Source organism: Alligator sinensis, unplaced genomic scaffold, assembly GCF_000455745.1.
Source record: "Alligator sinensis unplaced genomic scaffold, ASM45574v1 scaffold449_2, whole genome shotgun sequence".
Lineage (NCBI taxonomy): Eukaryota > Metazoa > Chordata > Crocodylia > Alligatoridae > Alligator > Alligator sinensis.
Genome location: NW_005842831.1, coordinates 473,620 through 490,051, shown reverse-complemented (window position 1 = coordinate 490,051; position 16,432 = coordinate 473,620). Strand labels below are relative to the sequence as shown.

At 46.0% G+C, this 16,432-nt stretch overlaps 1 protein-coding gene across 1 annotated transcript in view; it reads right to left on the bottom strand.

Moving 5' to 3' along the window:
• The window catches only part of RAB40C (RAB40C, member RAS oncogene family), a 61,954-nt gene that overhangs the window by 11,661 nt on the left and 33,861 nt on the right, over nucleotides 1-16,432 (bottom strand). The window contains exons 2-3 of the mRNA XM_006035401.3: nucleotides 14,670-14,730; nucleotides 10,476-10,536 (exon numbers count right to left, since the gene is read on the bottom strand). Of these exons, the coding sequence (XP_006035463.1) occupies nucleotides 10,476-10,536; nucleotides 14,670-14,730 (122 nt within the window). The remainder of the gene's footprint in view (nucleotides 1-10,475; nucleotides 10,537-14,669; nucleotides 14,731-16,432) is intronic.

Sequence of the window (16,432 nt, the reverse complement as noted above, 5' to 3'; positions counted from 1 at the left end):
AGGGAAAGATGCAGGACATAAGAGCTTATCCAGACTGAAGTTAGTCTCTGGCCAACAATCTTCATAAAAGGAAGTGAAAACAAAAACACTCCTGCCTATTTTTTTTTGTTTTCTTTTTAATTAAATAGGCTACAAATCGTTTAGAAGAAAAAACATTATGCAGCTGCCTTTTTTACTTCTGGACTGGGAAACTACCCGAGCCAACAATCATAAGGTCTAATTGGTCACGGATGCTTATGCCAGAAACATGCTTCAGGAGGATATAGTATTAAAGCAGTCTGGGAGATGCAGCCAAAGATCTCCTTAAAGTGGAACATTTTGCATCAGCATGGTATGTCACCAGCAAGGACTGGCAGGAGGAAGGTCAAGTCAACAAGCTGTGATGGCAAGCAAGAAACAGGCCTTGACGGTAACCTTAATACAGCCCCACATACAAAGACACCAAAAGATAAGATTTCCCAGTGAAACATTCTAAAGATCAAGTGCTACCATGTTGAGGTTGCCCGTAATACCTGAACTCTTCCTCTATTCCTCAACATATGCAAAGTGGATGTGTTTTGGGGTTTTTTTTTTTTAAACTCTCATAGCTCCTATTTTTCTCCTCTCTGGGTAGGCAGTGAAAGATATATATGTGTGCATACACATGCACACCCCTACACAGAAGCCAGGTTTTGTTTTATAGACTGTGGGGCAATCCCAGTTTAGGCATTGCTAGACCAAACACCACTTCCCCAAAGCTTTAAAATTCAGTAAAAGGAAAAGGAAAGCTCTATATGGAATTTTAGGTCACTTTAAAATAAAAAAACAACTTAAGAACTTCATGATGCGCATGTCCTCACTAAACAGAAGTCTCTCCATTTAGGTACTTAGCTGGCTCTTAAGTACCTCTGCATCTCCAGAATGCATAGTTGTGTTCCAAAACAAGCTTGCAATATATGGAAGTGCTAACATGCTTTAGTTTCCCCACTTCTGAGATGGCAATGGGGAAACTGAGGCATAGAGCAATTTAGGCCACATCTGTAGTATGAACTTGCCATCTCTGGCAGTGGTGCTCTCAGATGTGCTGTTCTGCTCCAGATGAGGAGCCTCCTAAGGCAGAAGCAGTGTAGGTACATCCATGTACTACTTGGATGGGCTAACTGGTACTGTCAATCAGCACTGCCAATGACTCTGTTCAAAACATCAGATGGCTAGGGCTACTTTCCTTCCAGCTTAGGAGACAGCAACACAGAGCACTGCACAATGCTCAAGGGCACCACTACTAGGCAGAGTTTGCACTACAGACATAGCCCAAATGATTTGTCCAAGCTGACTACTAGGTAGTCTGTGGTAGATTATTTTCCTAAAGTAGTACATTAACTACCCAGTCATCCCGCCTTCCCATCCTGCACTGCCCTTAACCTCACCATCATAACATATACAGCAAGGCTGAACCCACTTGTGAGCCCTGTTCCACACACGTCTGCATTCGGAGGGTGAAATGCCACGCAGCTTCTCTGCTTAAATACCCATCACCAGCACAATGCTAAGAAAATTATCCAACAGAGACCAGAAGGATTGGACTAGGGTAGGCATTTCTGGAGTGAATATTTATGAAGACTCAATAGAAAGGTAGTGGGGTTGACCTGTGGCTATTAGTCCAAAGTAAAATTACTTCTGCTATGGCTTTCTGAACACTTCATCAGCAAGTCCACAAGAGCTTTGTGGCTTGGAGAACAATCTTGAGACTCTTCCGAAGAGAGGTGTACAAGGATTACAACGTAAAGGAAGCAGAAACTGCACAAAGACTCGCCATTTCTTTATGCTACCTGACAGCATGACTGATTGGGGTATATAATTCATGAATAACCCTGCTCCCAGAAAGCTGCTGGTGGGGCAGCTTTGGAAGGGCACCAGTCAGGCCTCCTCTGGCACAGGTGAAAATGGATTCACACCGAGTGGAAAGATCCAGCCAACTGAGTGCTGCAGGAGCATGTTGCAGCTAGGGAGGTTACTTCTTTTCCCTTTTGTTCGACTTAGGTTTGATTTAAGTGCTTGGCACAACTGATGCATCTGCTGTGACTAAATAAGCAGTCAGGCAGTGCTGATCAGCACAGGCACCAAAGATGCCATTATTCTGCTGAAGACTGGGAAACTATCCACTGGCTAAAGCAGCAGCCTATAAAGACAGGCTATTACCGGTCAGAGCTCAGCAATATTTTTTTTAGTGTCATGGTTGCAACTGGGATTTGTTATAGACTGTCCTTGGAGTAGGCTTTTAATGCCTATTAAAGTGTACTATGCACACCAGTTTGGAACCATTTACAAAGCATTTGAACCTCTTTGTATTGCAGCCAATGTAAATGCTGCCTGGCCAGCCAAGTCTCCAGAGCATCTGTTGAAATAGGTTTAGTTACTGGCATATGTCAGGGTGAGAAAGATAACGCCACCTCCTTTTTCCTCTCCTACCCCCATATCAGCCACTAGAAGAGCATAAGTCCTCAAGCTCTATTTAAAAATATTGCTATACATTCTCACAATTACAGACTTATGTGCAACAAGTTAAGAGCATCAGACCAGACAGATTATTGAGAAGTGTAAACTCTGCAATAGGAAAAGTTGAGAACTGAGAGCAGACTGGAAAGGGCAATCAAACAGGAGTGAATACCAGCATCACCTTTTGCACCCAGCAATGGTTACTGAAATGAGACCAACTGTTCATTTGTAACAAGTCAAGCCCTTGGGTGTTGGGTATTTATTTGCATGTGTACATATTAAAAATAAACACAGCTTCTAAACAGACATTTGCATTTCTAAAGGACTATTCGCTTCGTAACAGGCTGCAATTTCTGCTCATTAGTGCAAACAAAATCTAATCTTCACAGTCAGAGCCACCAGAAGGTCCCAGGTGAATATCATGCAAGCTGTGTGGTGTGCTATGAACATGGAGCCAGTTCCCACCTGCCTTCCTGCAGGTGGGAGGAAAAGACTGGTGCTCTTTGACTGTTGTTAGACCACAGCTGATCAGAAAGCCAACATGAAACCCTGCTTAACTGAGCTGGTTCTCTTTGTGCTAAGTGTCAGCTCCATGCCAGGGAAGTCATCGCTGGAAAAATACTTCCCATTCCATCCACCTGGGAAACTAGAGTGCAAATCAGAAGTATTTTGCCTTTGTGAATTCCTGAAGCCCATCTGCACTTGACAGTATCTGCTCACACAGGTTTCAGTAATGTTCCCCCCCTCCCCCTCCCTGCCTCCAGATTAAATTAATTTAGTAAAAACAGCTCATGGAAGGAGGAACATAGACAAAGGGCACTACAGAACTGCTTCTGTACAGAGCTCCCTGCCAGAGAAGCAGGAATTTGGGTCCAAATCAACTCAGAAAGAACACAGCTTAGTGCCCCCGAGATGCTTAATGCAGGCGACAGAGCTAAGACTACACCGCAGCACAAGCGCAGACTGCAATTTACACAAGATGGATACTTCCCACACCAGACACAGGGAGGGCAAGAAGAGGCTCTTTAAAGTTACACCCTTCACCTGAATACTTAGTAACTACAGGTGCTACAGGAAACAGGAGGTACAAACAGAAAATCGACTGACTGGAAACATTCTTCTCTAGTAGAAGAATGTTTCCAGCATTTGGTAGTTTTTAAGAGCACAAGTCTTGGGTTAAGAAAGACAGGCATTTAGGTGCTTAAAAAGTCACTGACTTAAAATGCTCAAGTCATTTGTGAAAGCAGGACTTAAGCACCCTTGGGGGAAAAAAAAATGTTCCTCTGCATGACTACTGTTTCGCTCTTTCCTTGTACAGTCAGCTTCCTCTGCTTGCAGCTTTTCACCCAGCAACAAGACAGAAAAGAAACAATTCTCTTACCATACAACCTGGCATGGAGTTCAGGGGAGATATACAGACTCAACTGCTAAATTGTGGTGGAAGTTCATGATGCAGTGGTGCCTTTAATTTTGCTCTTTGTGCCACACTCCCCACTCGCCCCTCAGTGGCCAGAGGCAAAAATGGGAGCATTAATTGCCTTTTGGCCACTCAGTGGCTTGGGGAGGGTACACACAACAAAAAAAAAAAAGTGAGATTAGAAGTTCACAACAGTGGCACTTTTAGTGCGATTTAGGTAGGTTCCTAGTTATGAGGAAGCCTTTATGGAAGGGCTGCTATTTGCAGTACCCGAGAACTGAATGGAAGTTATGGGATACTGAACACAGTGCTAAGAGTGTGCTGCAACATAAGGCAGGCAGGCAGGCCACTTTTTGATCAACTCTAACAACCACAGGATGATGCATTGTTTTGCAAACAAACACATAGTAATCTCATGTGATCATCACAGAGGAGGACATGACACCAAAAACACCTGGGAGCATCTTGATCATCTTATACATGCAGGAACACCATCAGGACATCTGAGTTCTTATCTGAAGTCACCTATTCTAGTCCAGGCCACACTGCCTCCAAACATGGTTTACTGCTAATTTTGAGGAAAGGCAGGTAAAATACTCAATTCCCATAGATTCTTAGCTGACTGAAAAATTATAAGCCCAGTGTTACAGACCACAAAATAGAAATTAAGCTCCAATGCTCTTCTAACTGATAATATTCCCATTACTGGATTCCTAAACACCTTTTGATTACACAACATTCATGCCAGTTAAGTTAGTACAGCTTTCCTTCAAGTCCAGATAACAGCCTTCACTTCTTTAGACAATAAATAGCAAACTGGCCTGCTTTTGCTACAGGACAAAAGAAAAGAGTGAAGTAGCTTTGTCATTCACCCTCAAGTATTCCAGTGTCTCCATAACACTATAATCCAAGTCAGATGGGGGTTATTTAGTTCAGCTGAGGAGAACTGTTCATCGCTGCCCAATAGTTGAAGTGAGCTAATCTGCAACTCTGCAGTCTGTGCAACCCTCTCTGTTTCTGGCAACTTTTTCAGAAGAAACTTCAAACCATCCAATTTGAGGTTAATAGCAGTATAAGGGTCAGCAGCCCTGGGGTGTGATCAATGGACAATCTGGGGCCATGGTAAGGAGCTAGAAATGAAAGATTCCAGCCCCGCCATATTCAGATCAGTCTGCCACAACTTGGAAGCTGGGCTGAATGAGGGGACTTATGGCAAGGGAAAGGAAGTCTTGATGCAGATTTTTTTTTCTTATTTAAGACTTTCTCCAGCCATATCAACAATATAAGGGAATCTCCCAGGGAGGCTTTACTTGGTGGAGAATCAATGAAGTAGGGAAAAGAGAGAACAGTCAGGTACAGCCTCCCTCAAGGGAAATGCTCTTCAGCTCAAGCAGCTGTTTGGCATTTTTTACTAAAAGCTCAGGCCTCATTCAGATGCACCTGTCATATTCTCAATCCAGTCTCATTAGACATGGGATCATAGAACCAGAAGGGACCCTCTAGCTCATGGAATCTGGTTTCCCAGTTATCTGTAAGTAACTACATCATGCAATCCTGTATGAAGACTTATCCAAGCCCAATTTCAACATAATGAGATCCTCAATTTATTAACGGTCAATTTAGACTAATTTTTTTCTTCTGCCAATATTATGCTAAAGGACCAACAGCCTTTTCCCTTCCTGGTGTTTATTTCTCCCTTACTCCTACCACCCTAGGTACTTTTATGCAGCAATCATCTCCCTCATAGCCTTTGTTGTTTCAAGGGGCTAATCCATCAGCATCCATGGGCTACAACAGGGTTTGGATAAGGGGCTTGCACGTGCACAGGACTGACACCATTGTCTGAGTCCAATAACGTGCTATGCATGGGGGAAGCGCGTGTAAACTGGTGGGTGTAAATGCAAAGCAGGTGGAATAAGGCCAAATGAATCTTTAAGTGAATGCTCCACCGTTGACTTCAATAGTTTTACTCCCATACACCAGGCTGAACATGCCCACCTGGCATGCATAATGTGACTCCATCTGTTTGTGTACGCCTGGCAGTTTGTGAAGGGTGGCCCCAGGGGCCAGTGCAGTGCTGTCTGTATGAGTCAGCCAAAAAAGGCAGTAACTTAATGCAAACTCCATTCTTACAGAGCAGTCTTCTTATTCAATCAACCCCAGCCCATTGGCTGGCCACTGGAATAGTTTAAACTAGGGTAGCAATTAGTTACAAGTTAGCCTTTTCTGTGACCTTGTAAGAGAGGAGACAGGGCTCGCTTGTTTGAGAGAGAGAGAGAGGGCATTGAGGTCTGCACAAATGTGAATTTCAGCAGAGGCTCACACAAGACAGTACCATAGAAGATGGTGGGCAACAAACAGAAGGCATCCACTGAAACAAAAAATTGGGAGTAACACCATATATTCATAAGCATATTCACATTAAACCTGGTCCTTATTGCTAGCCAGGGATAAGCACACCTGGGCTTCTTCTAGTCATTAACATGCCAAAGTTTCACACCTCAAATGCATGTCAAGAACAACACTAGAGGCGTCATAGAAGGCACAGACACTTCAGAGAGGTTTTCATTTTGTATCCTCTCAGTTGTAAATAGGTCAGCTCATGATTTATGCTCTGCTTTTAGGATCACTTTGCAGAATCAGGATTTAGAAGGGCATGTGTAGAAAGAGGAGCTGTCAGGCATGCAAAAAAGCTGGGGTCTAGAGCAGCCGAGGACAAGAGGAGCTGTGTAAACCTGCTGCTGCCTGACAGGTCTAGGCATATCCCAGCCTTTGGCCCTTTGCTTACATTTAAGGACACAATTTTGTCTAATAAGCCCTCCCCAGATTAAACTGGAGGGCTTGTAGTAAGAGTCACATTCTTCCAAGGCTCCTTGAAGAAAGAGAGGTATAAAGATCCAGTAAACAAGGTACTGTTCAGATAACAGAGGTAGCAAGAAAAAAAGCTTGAAACTCATTATGTGGATGCCAGTCCCACATGGCTGGACTTGCAGGACTTGTTTGTAGTGCTAGGGTTTCAGACTGGCATTCTATGGAATTACTTATCAAGCCCAACTGGGGGCCAGAGGTAGGGAAGATGTGACCTAAACAAATGTTCTTTGTGTGAGAGTGGGAGTCGACTCTCTCCATTTGGTTTCAACACCGTGAGCAGCTTCTGTCCGGTACCTTGTCACATTAAGGGCACTGACAGAAGTGACTTTTTGTCATATGATCAGCCCCCTGAAAGTGCTCTACAGCCATGCCCCAACAAAAGCATACAGCTGCAGAGTGCTTAAAAAGTGCCTGTATTGTACAACAAATTAACCCTCAGATACTGAGAGTTCAGATGACAGTGCTCCAAAGCACAGCACCTTCATTAACTTCGGTCAGTCCCTGTGTGAGAGCAGGACTGACCTGATGCAGCCCAGCCCCACCCCTGATGCTGTCTGCAGGACAGGAGAGGAAGAAAGGAGGGGGAGGGAGCTGCAGGCTGGGGTCTGCCTAGCTTATGCCAGAAAGGGGGGGCAGGTGGATTGGAAGCCTGCCCCGGAAGGCGGGGGGCTCCAATCTGCCAGCCCACTCATTAGTACAGGTTGGGCAAACTCCAGCCTGCAGCCCTCCCCCTCCCATCCTACAGACAGCACTTGACGAGGTAGTGGGGGGAGGGGTTGCAGAGAGGCAGTGCCTCCTGGATCAACTCCAAAGTGGAGCTTGATTCCTAACTCCTCTCATCACCTAACAGCAAACATCAGTTGGGTTGCAGCGAGTGGGAGGTGCTGTAACTCATGGCACTTTATGTAAAGCATCATGAGTTACGGTGGGGAGGTGCATGTCTGTTGGCACCCTAAGTCATCCCATCAGGGGAAGTGTTTAGAACCCAAGTCGTAGAAATAGGGTGGACGAGCATTGCCTAATGCAGCCAAATCAACTTTATTTTACTTCAGTGTCTAATAGCATACTCCATTCAAGTTGCCTGGTTTTGACAAACAGATTACTGTTGCTGCTTTGGCTTTGTGCTTCAGTTAATTTGTACTAGTGCTATGTGGGGATCCAAAATCATGGATCAAAAGTCCCAATGCACTAGGTGTTGTAGACCCATGGGGATAGTACCTGCTCCAAAGATCTCCATCTAATAACCATCTTACTAGATTGGAGAAAGTCTTTCAGCAACAGCCAGAAGTACAGATGAGAATTTGGGGGTGCCCAATACATTTTCTGTATTCTGCACTGGACGAGAGCTGTGAGGTTCAGCATCCTCAGTCAGACCTAGGCTTCCAAGAGAGACTTATCACCAAGTTCCTACTCAGTTTGTGATCAGTCTCTTGCATCTGCCAGGAGTTTCTCTGTACATCTAACTAGTGTGGTCTCAGGGATACAAAAAAAGGTTAACCTAGATCAATTCTTCACTTGCTCATCACAATACCAAGTGGCACCACTCTGCTATCTCTGTTCAGAACCTGTATGGCACCAAACTATCTTGACTCCACATGCTTTGCTGACAGTTAAGTCTCAGATGCATGGTATGATATACACAGCATTTAAAGCTTCTGTTGCTCATGCGGACAAGAGAATCATGACACTGGCCACAGCCAAAAGGGGTGTTCTAGAGAACTGCCCACAAAACACCAGGGGTGTGTGTGTACAAGACTAAATACAACACTGGAGGCGGTATAGGCAGTGTATACCATTGTGGCAAGTGATCTCTGTCTAGAGCCCACAAGAATATACAGGAAGTCCTAAATACAGAAAACATGATGATTTTCTCAGCTGGATAGGCAAGCTGTATATAGTAGAACCTCACAGACTAAAGCACTACATAATTTCTGGATCCTCTGGTCCAGTCAACAAGTCTTGGACAGAAGCTAGTTCTTAGTGAGAAAAAAAAAAAATCTAAAGGAAAAGGAAACGCTATAAAGACAGAGCTTATTTCCCCATGCCATTCAGTGTCACAAGCAAGCAGCCTAGTTTACTTGGCTTAGGGGGACATTATGCTGTGGAAGTCGTTACTTTATCGGAGATTACATTAGCTGTAATACCTAGTGAAGACTATTCAGAGAGGTGGGAGGAGTTGGAGCTAGGAGCTCTCTCCAACATAAACAAGTTGCAAAAGTTACATCATACTTTCTGCTTGGACCTAAAGCAGCACCTCAAATTCTGACTTTTTACTCCATGGGTTAAATAATCCATTTTCAGATCTAAACAATCCCCTTGTTTTAAAACCAGCTCAAATATACCCAGATGGGCCCATTTTGTGTAACTGGTTTGGGGGTGGTATGAGCTGTAAGAATTTTCCTGGGAAAGCTGATGTCATTTGAGGCTTATCACATCAGCTGTCAACCAAGAACCCGAACTTTACCATAAACTCAATCCAGAGACAAGGCAAAAAAACTGACCTGTGTTCCAGATAATGCTACTTCTTCAGCACATATATAAAATATACAACCCAGTAAAATAGTGTTCTGTTGTGTTGCACTATGTCACGGCAGGGTCCTGCAGGAGGGCCGTGATCTCCTCAAGGCCCCCTTCCCGTGCCAAGTTGGCTCAAGGGCACCCTCAAATTCTCGCCCGCCATGTCTTTGATGTTCCAATATATTAGGGAGGCTGCCTTATGTCTTTTTGGACACAGTCCGCTGTAACCTCTGGCCCTGTAGACTCCTGGCCCCTTTGTGGGTCTTGTCCTTCAAACGGGTGCTTTGGGGCACCCTAGCCTTATGGGCTATGCGTGGCTCCAACCACCCCTTTCACCGCGCCCCAAGCCTCGCAGCTGGAATAGACGTTGTTCGTGGTCTCTGTCTCCCTCTTTCCACGCCCTCTCTCGGGGGCCTTCTCTGCAATGCCGCCCTCTCTCAGGGCTCGCCAGCAAGCTGTCCCCTTCTCTGGGGTTCACCACGCCCGCACTGGGGCTTCTCAGCTGGCCCTCTCTGGGGCTGGGGTCTATACACCCCAAATACTGCGCCCTCACCAGCGCTGGGGTCCTCACACTACCGTGAGTCCCCTATGAGGCCTCCTCCAACCCCTAATAGTCTCTCCCAAACCACTGGTGTGACAACAAAACAAAACACAAGCCCCTAGGCTACAACATAACTTAAAGCCGCCCGGCTAAAACCACGTTGCTCAGACATCCTAGAGCTGCCATCCTTTACTTGGCTTGAGCTGTACCTGCAGTCAGGCTTCTTCTTGCATCTTTGCTCAGGGAGCTCCTTCCTCCCTGGCTGCTGGCAGGGAACTCCCCCTGGCCTCAGCCCCTAGGGTTTATAAGGGCCAGGCCCTGCCCCTTACAGTCAGCTGACTGCTGGCAGGTGTGGGTCACTTGCTGACTCCCGTTGCCCTGGCAACTAACAGCTGAGCTCCTTATTCACTGCTAGGGCTCCTTCCCTAGCAGTTTCTCCTCTTTAGGAGCAGGGCACCTCAGTCCTCTGCGACACACTGCATAAGTAAATACCTGCTCATCCCTCTGTTGGTTGGTCAAAAAAGGCAAAGACAGGACATTAGAAAAGAAAACAGGAAGATACTGGGTGGTATCTCCTGGTATTAGTTTGCTTCCCATCCTTCAGAAGATCTGATAACTAGGTAAAGTCCCAAAAGGTTCATTTGCAGCACTTACCTGAGCACCTCTGGAGTAGGATCTGAAAATGGTGCAGAATCGCCCCTGGCCAGACGTGTCCCTGGAACAGAGAAAAATGCATCAAACCCAAAAGTCTAAAAAATCCCCACACATTTCATTCCCATAGATGATGCTAATGGGATACCAGTGCTGACCTATAAGAGAGTCCTCAGTGTGGATCTCTGCACTATGCACAGTACCTTCCTGCTGCTTCGCAAGCTATTTCCCCAAAGAGTTTGAATTTAAATTCAAGCCTTTACCCCAGAGAAAGATTAACTTCAAGTTAGAACCCATATGTACCATAAAGGTTACTTCCTATAGTCATTACCAGGGGGTCCAGGTTTTCTATTCACCATAGAAAAGTGTGGTAAAACCCAGATTTTAAGGAGAAACATATGGGAAATGGAGGGTTTCCCCTTGCAGGCTGACAGAGTTGCAGTCTGCAAAGGGTCTGGGGGGAGCAGGAGAAGGGCAATCAGGCAGGGGGCACACACGCATGTGGCAGTGAGGCAGCATGAGCACAGCTCCTGAATGTAAGTGGAGGGAGGGGGGAGGGATTGAGGCCCCCATAGTGAGGGAGGTAGGGAGTTAGGTAGGGCTGGGTTGCTACCCAGCCGGGGTAGTGAGTGGAGCCTGGTGTTTGGGGTCCAGGCTGGGAATGAGACAGAGCTGCGGGTGATTTGTGTGGGGGAGGCAGCTCCCTACTGCTGCACAGACTCCTGGGGGTAAGATGTGGGGCATGTGCCCCCCCCCCCCCAGATTTGGCTGTGGGGTGGGGGCAGATGCAGGCTGCCTGCTGTGGGCTTGGGGCTCCCTGCCCTGCTGCCCTCCCCCCAGGGGCCTCCACAGCCCAATGCGCAGGACCCAGTATGGCAAGGAAGCTCAGTGCTGCCCCTGGGAGCTCTGCACCACCATGGTGAGGCACTCCCTGCCCATCTGGCAGCAGCAGGGGTGGCGGCACAGAACTGTGCCCTGACCTGCTGCCAGGTGGGCAGGAAGCACCTTGCTATGGCAGCACAGGGCTCCTGGCAGCAGCACTGAGCCTCCCCAACTCACTCTGCCCTGCCATGCCAGGTCCCGTCTGCTGTGGAGGCCCCTAGGGGGAGGGCAGCAGGGTGGGGAGCTGGGGGGGGCCGCCCCCCCCCCCCCCCCCCCCCTCACAGGCTGTGTCACCTGAAGGGGTGGGGGAGCTAGGCTCCATGCTCTGTTCTGCTGCAAGAGCTGCTGCTTCCCACAGGTAGCAGCCAAGGCTCAGGTGCTGCTGAGGGAAGACAGGTGTAGGGGTAGGGGGCTGTGGACCCAGGCCCCAGGCCCTGTAGCCAGGGGCCCCCTCTGGTGGGCGAAGAGGAGAGGTGTTGGGAGTGAGGGGCAATGGCATGGGAAGGACTGGCATATTAGGGCTACTCAGCCCCACAAAGCAGTGAGGGGGGAGGGGGAAGCACAACTGCAGCTGGACCTGTGTCCTGGTGAGCCAAAGGGGCAAGTAGAGCTCTATTTTCCATGATAAAAAAATCCAAAATCAAATGCCAAAATTGTATGGGTATTTAGAATTTGTCTTATACTGACCGAGGCACTGGTAGGCTTCCAAACTGCTTTAAAAGTTGTAAATATATCAATAAAACAATGTGTTCAGCTGATGCCTAGATACACACACACACACACACACACACACACACAGAGCGGTGTTTCATTTTAATCATGGAAAAAAATGGATTTGAGGGATTCTAAATCGGAGAATTTGTGATTTTTAAAACAGAGAAAACCAGGATACCTGGTCATTACACTTCTGATGGGACAACACTATCCAGGATCTAGTGGGGAGCCAGAGAGAGCTGGAGTAAATAGCAATAGGAGCCCCCTTTCTCTAGCCTCCTCCAAAAATTGAATATTCTTCTTAACCTCACAAGTTCAGAGGCACTTATGAACTAGAACTGACCTCTTGTGACAGGAGACACCTTTACATATAAACCTTCAGTGGTCACCCTGTCCCGTGATATTCCAGAGCATACTATATAGCATCTAGAAGTACAACATGTTCTGTAGCAGAGAGGCACATCAGGGTGCATTATGGACACTAGCTGCGTGAACTCCTTATTTGTAAATTTAGGTAATTCTTTTAAGATTATTTAAACCTGACATTACATTAACAGCACATCAACAATCAACCGGACATCTGTGAGATTACATGGAGCGCAGCATGCTGATCTAAGCTGTGCCTACTGAACTGCAAGTTGAGGTAAGGCTAACCAAAGAGCATGTTATGATGTCTTCCATCCCCACTGTGCATGTTTGATAATGTGCTCCTCCCACGTCAACAACAGGCACTGGGAAGCCTGATCATCCTAGATCAAGTTTCCAAGAGTTTCAGATCGACTGTATCATGCATCTGATGTGAAAGTCAGAGGTGTTTTATGTTTCAGGACAGCCCTGCCTTCAAATTTAAGCTTTGAGTGGCATATTATGGGACCAAGGAATCATTTTTAATAGCTAACTGGAGGGGGGGGTGGGCGCGGCACAAAACATACTGCTAGATTGCACAAGGAATGGGAAAGTGCCAACGTGGAGATTATATTCCCTTAGCATAAAAGGATGAGGTGGCATCCTCTGGTACACTACACAAAGCTCACCCCTCAAAAAACAAAACATAGCACTGGAGCAGGGACAAGGAAGGGTAATGAGATTGATCAAAGACCTGGAAAACTCAAAGGAGATTAAGATTATTTACTTTATCAAAGGAAGAGAGGACACAATAAAAAGGACAGTGTAATGAACAGTCTAGAGCAGTAGGGCCAACCTTTTTGGCAGGCAGGCCACGAATTAGCTCTGCACCCTATGAGTGCTATTCTAATATCTTTCCCATGCCTGATCTGTTCTCTTTTTTCTGTCCTTGCTTTACTCTGCTATGTTCCCTGTCGCCTTCCAAATCTGCTGCGTACTACATGCATATAAACTGCCCATGCCACTTGTGGCACCTGTGTCCAGGTTGGCCACCCCTGGTTTAGAGAAGGAAGATGTGATATTTCTATCTTCTCGCTCTCTTATCACAAGAACGAGATGATGTTCTATTAAGTGAGTACGGAGAGTAAAAGGAAAACTTGAATTCAAATGTTGAACATGTTACCCTGGCAAGTCACCAAAGCCAAGAACTTAATATTCAGATAGGAACTGGACATTTGTACAGATAAAGACCATGCAGAGTTATTTCAATTAACAAAAGCAATTTTGTAGGAGTACTGCTGCTGTTCCCCCTTTACAGTTCTTCCCAAGAGATGTGGGAAGCCTGTTAAATTGGATTTTCCAGAGAGGGAAGCCTGTCTAGGAATAAAGGCTGGTGTGCTGGAGGGGAAGTTACATGGGGCCATGGTGGGGAACAGGGGGCTTTGGTTACTGGGTACAAGTATGATGTGGGCTGAACATATGGCATTTGAGCAATGGCTCTTAACATGCAGACCATGGACCACCCATAGCACACAGAATTAGGCATGAAAAGCTAAGCAGAGGGAGACAGAGCAGGGGGAACTTGGTCTGCAAGACAAAATGGCGTGACCAAGTAGTTCACAGAATTTAAGATGAAGAACTGCTGTGGATTAACACCATGCTCCATGAGGCATGGAAACACATTAACTACAAAGCACTACAATACATTTTACCTAAAGATAATGCATATCATCTTGAAAGTAAACAGAAACATTATGGATTATATGGTGTTCTGCCGTGGACCATAGCAAAACAGTATATGGGGTAGGCATATGTCTGCTTGCTCTTTGGATATGCAAGGTCACTGGGTTATTCTAGAAGGAAACTAGGAGTAGGCCAGCATCTCTTGCATACAAGGGATGCTCAACCCCTGGATTGCAGGCCAGATTTGGTCCTTGATGCCATGTCATCTAGTCCATGGGGCTCCCTGCAGATCTGTGGGGAGCCCTGTGGGCCACGCCCTGATCCCAGTGTGAGGGGACTGGGTAAGGGTAGCATGCAGTTTCCAGAGTCCGATCCTGGCCAAGTGGGGGCAGCATGGAGCCTTATCTGGCCAGTGGGGCCAAAAACACGAGCACCATTGTTTTACATCATTACAAATGAATCCAAACATGTTTTCAAGAGGAAGCTATCATCTCTCTCCAGTTGGAGGCTTCAACAATAATGTTCCAAGACATTCTGGGCTGGCTGCCAGGGTAGTTTAGTAACATAACTCACCAGAGTTCCAACTTGACCCTTCTGCCATCCAGCAAGATAGTAGTGGTCTTGTAGTCAATTCCTGCAAGGAAGCCAACAAAAGCTGAGCAAACAATGAACAGGTCTTTAGAGACATACAGACACAAACTACTTTCCCCCAGTTATTGCATTCTGCTGTTCTGGGGTTTACAGAAGACACTCCTTTATCTGATATACCATCTGGTACTTTGGGAGTACCTTGAATTAGAAGTGATCAAGGAAAGACCTTCATGCCAGAATGTAATGTGCTTTGATGCAACCCTTGTGCTCCTCCACCCCACCACCCCCTTTCCATTTAGTTGTATCCAGCTCTTCCAGTCTTGGAGAAAAACCTCTTGAGATTGCAATTCTATGGAACATACTAGTTTGTGCCATGACCTGAAGTGATAGTGCTAAAAATTTACTATATGTTGAGGGCCGATTACCTAGAAAGAGTCCATGTTTTTATCAGAGAAACTTTAACTTATTTGGTCTGCAAACCACAAGTCTCTTTAAATGAAAGTGCACCCCATTTCGCAACCTCTCCCAAGGGTATTCCCTAGGGACTGATACCTAGAGGTTTAGGAGAATGATTCCACCAAATACAGTCCCCTGCATTCACAGACAAAAGGATCCGATCCCCCAAATTTACCATTGCAATCCCCTCCCTCCCCCCACCCCATAATTCATGCCAATCTGACCTAGAGGGAAAAATCCTTCCCGAATCAAAATTAAGTATTCAGTATGACCCCCATGTCATAAGACCCCTAGTCAAAAGAAGCCCCCAGACATCAGAGTATTCACTGTGTGCGTGTGTGGGGGGGGGGAGGAAGGGAGATTGCTTTTTGGACCTGACAAGGGGCCAGCAAAAGCCCTAAGACACAGGACTACCAAACAGTTTCCACCTTACAAGGACTAACTTTATCCCCCAACCTTAGGGGATCTAGCTTTACAAGCGGGACTGATTCTATGTTTCCAAGTACATGAGATTGGAACATGCAACAGAACTGACACTTATGAGCAAGGTACATCTGCCACAACAGTTTTCTTTAAGAATTAATTCAAGTTTTTGCTTTAAGTAAAACATCTCACTTGGTGGCAAGGAGGCATCTGCTTCAGTGCTACTGTGTTAGAAAAGAGTCAGTTACTCTCTCTTCATTGTCTGTGCTGCTGACTCGTAGAAATCGTAAGGCCATTCAAAGCATTCGAAACCCTTCACCATTTCCAAGTCAGTGAGCTTCAGAACCATGCACTAAAACAAAAGGCAAGTCCAGAAACTCCATCTGCTCAGTCTGCCATGAAGCCAAAAATATGCTGCCTCGCTTCAAGGCTTTGTTTCCACAGAGAAAGTGGTTCTAAGAAGTACATACTAAGGTCTGGTAAGAGTGTAAGTGTCCAAGAGTTAAAAAATCAGAGAGTGGGGGCTAATACAAGAGAAAACACAGCTTCATGTTGCATTTGATCTTCACTTGCAAAACTGCTGAAGGCTTGAGGCAAGAGCTGTTTAAATGACCTTTCTATTTTAAGGAACTTTAGATGGGAGCTCCACTCAAAGTTATGTTTTTCCAGTTTTGTGTGAAAAACTGGTTTTACAGACTGCCTAGGAGTGGTAATGCTATTTTACCTGCCTGCTCCTTATTTAAAAGGTTTTGAAAATTCACTAAGGGCTTGATGCCATATTAATATCAAGCCTGGAATAGAAGACATTTGCTTAAACAAGGGTCAGCAACCTATGGCCCACAGGCTGGATCTGGCCCATGAAGCTA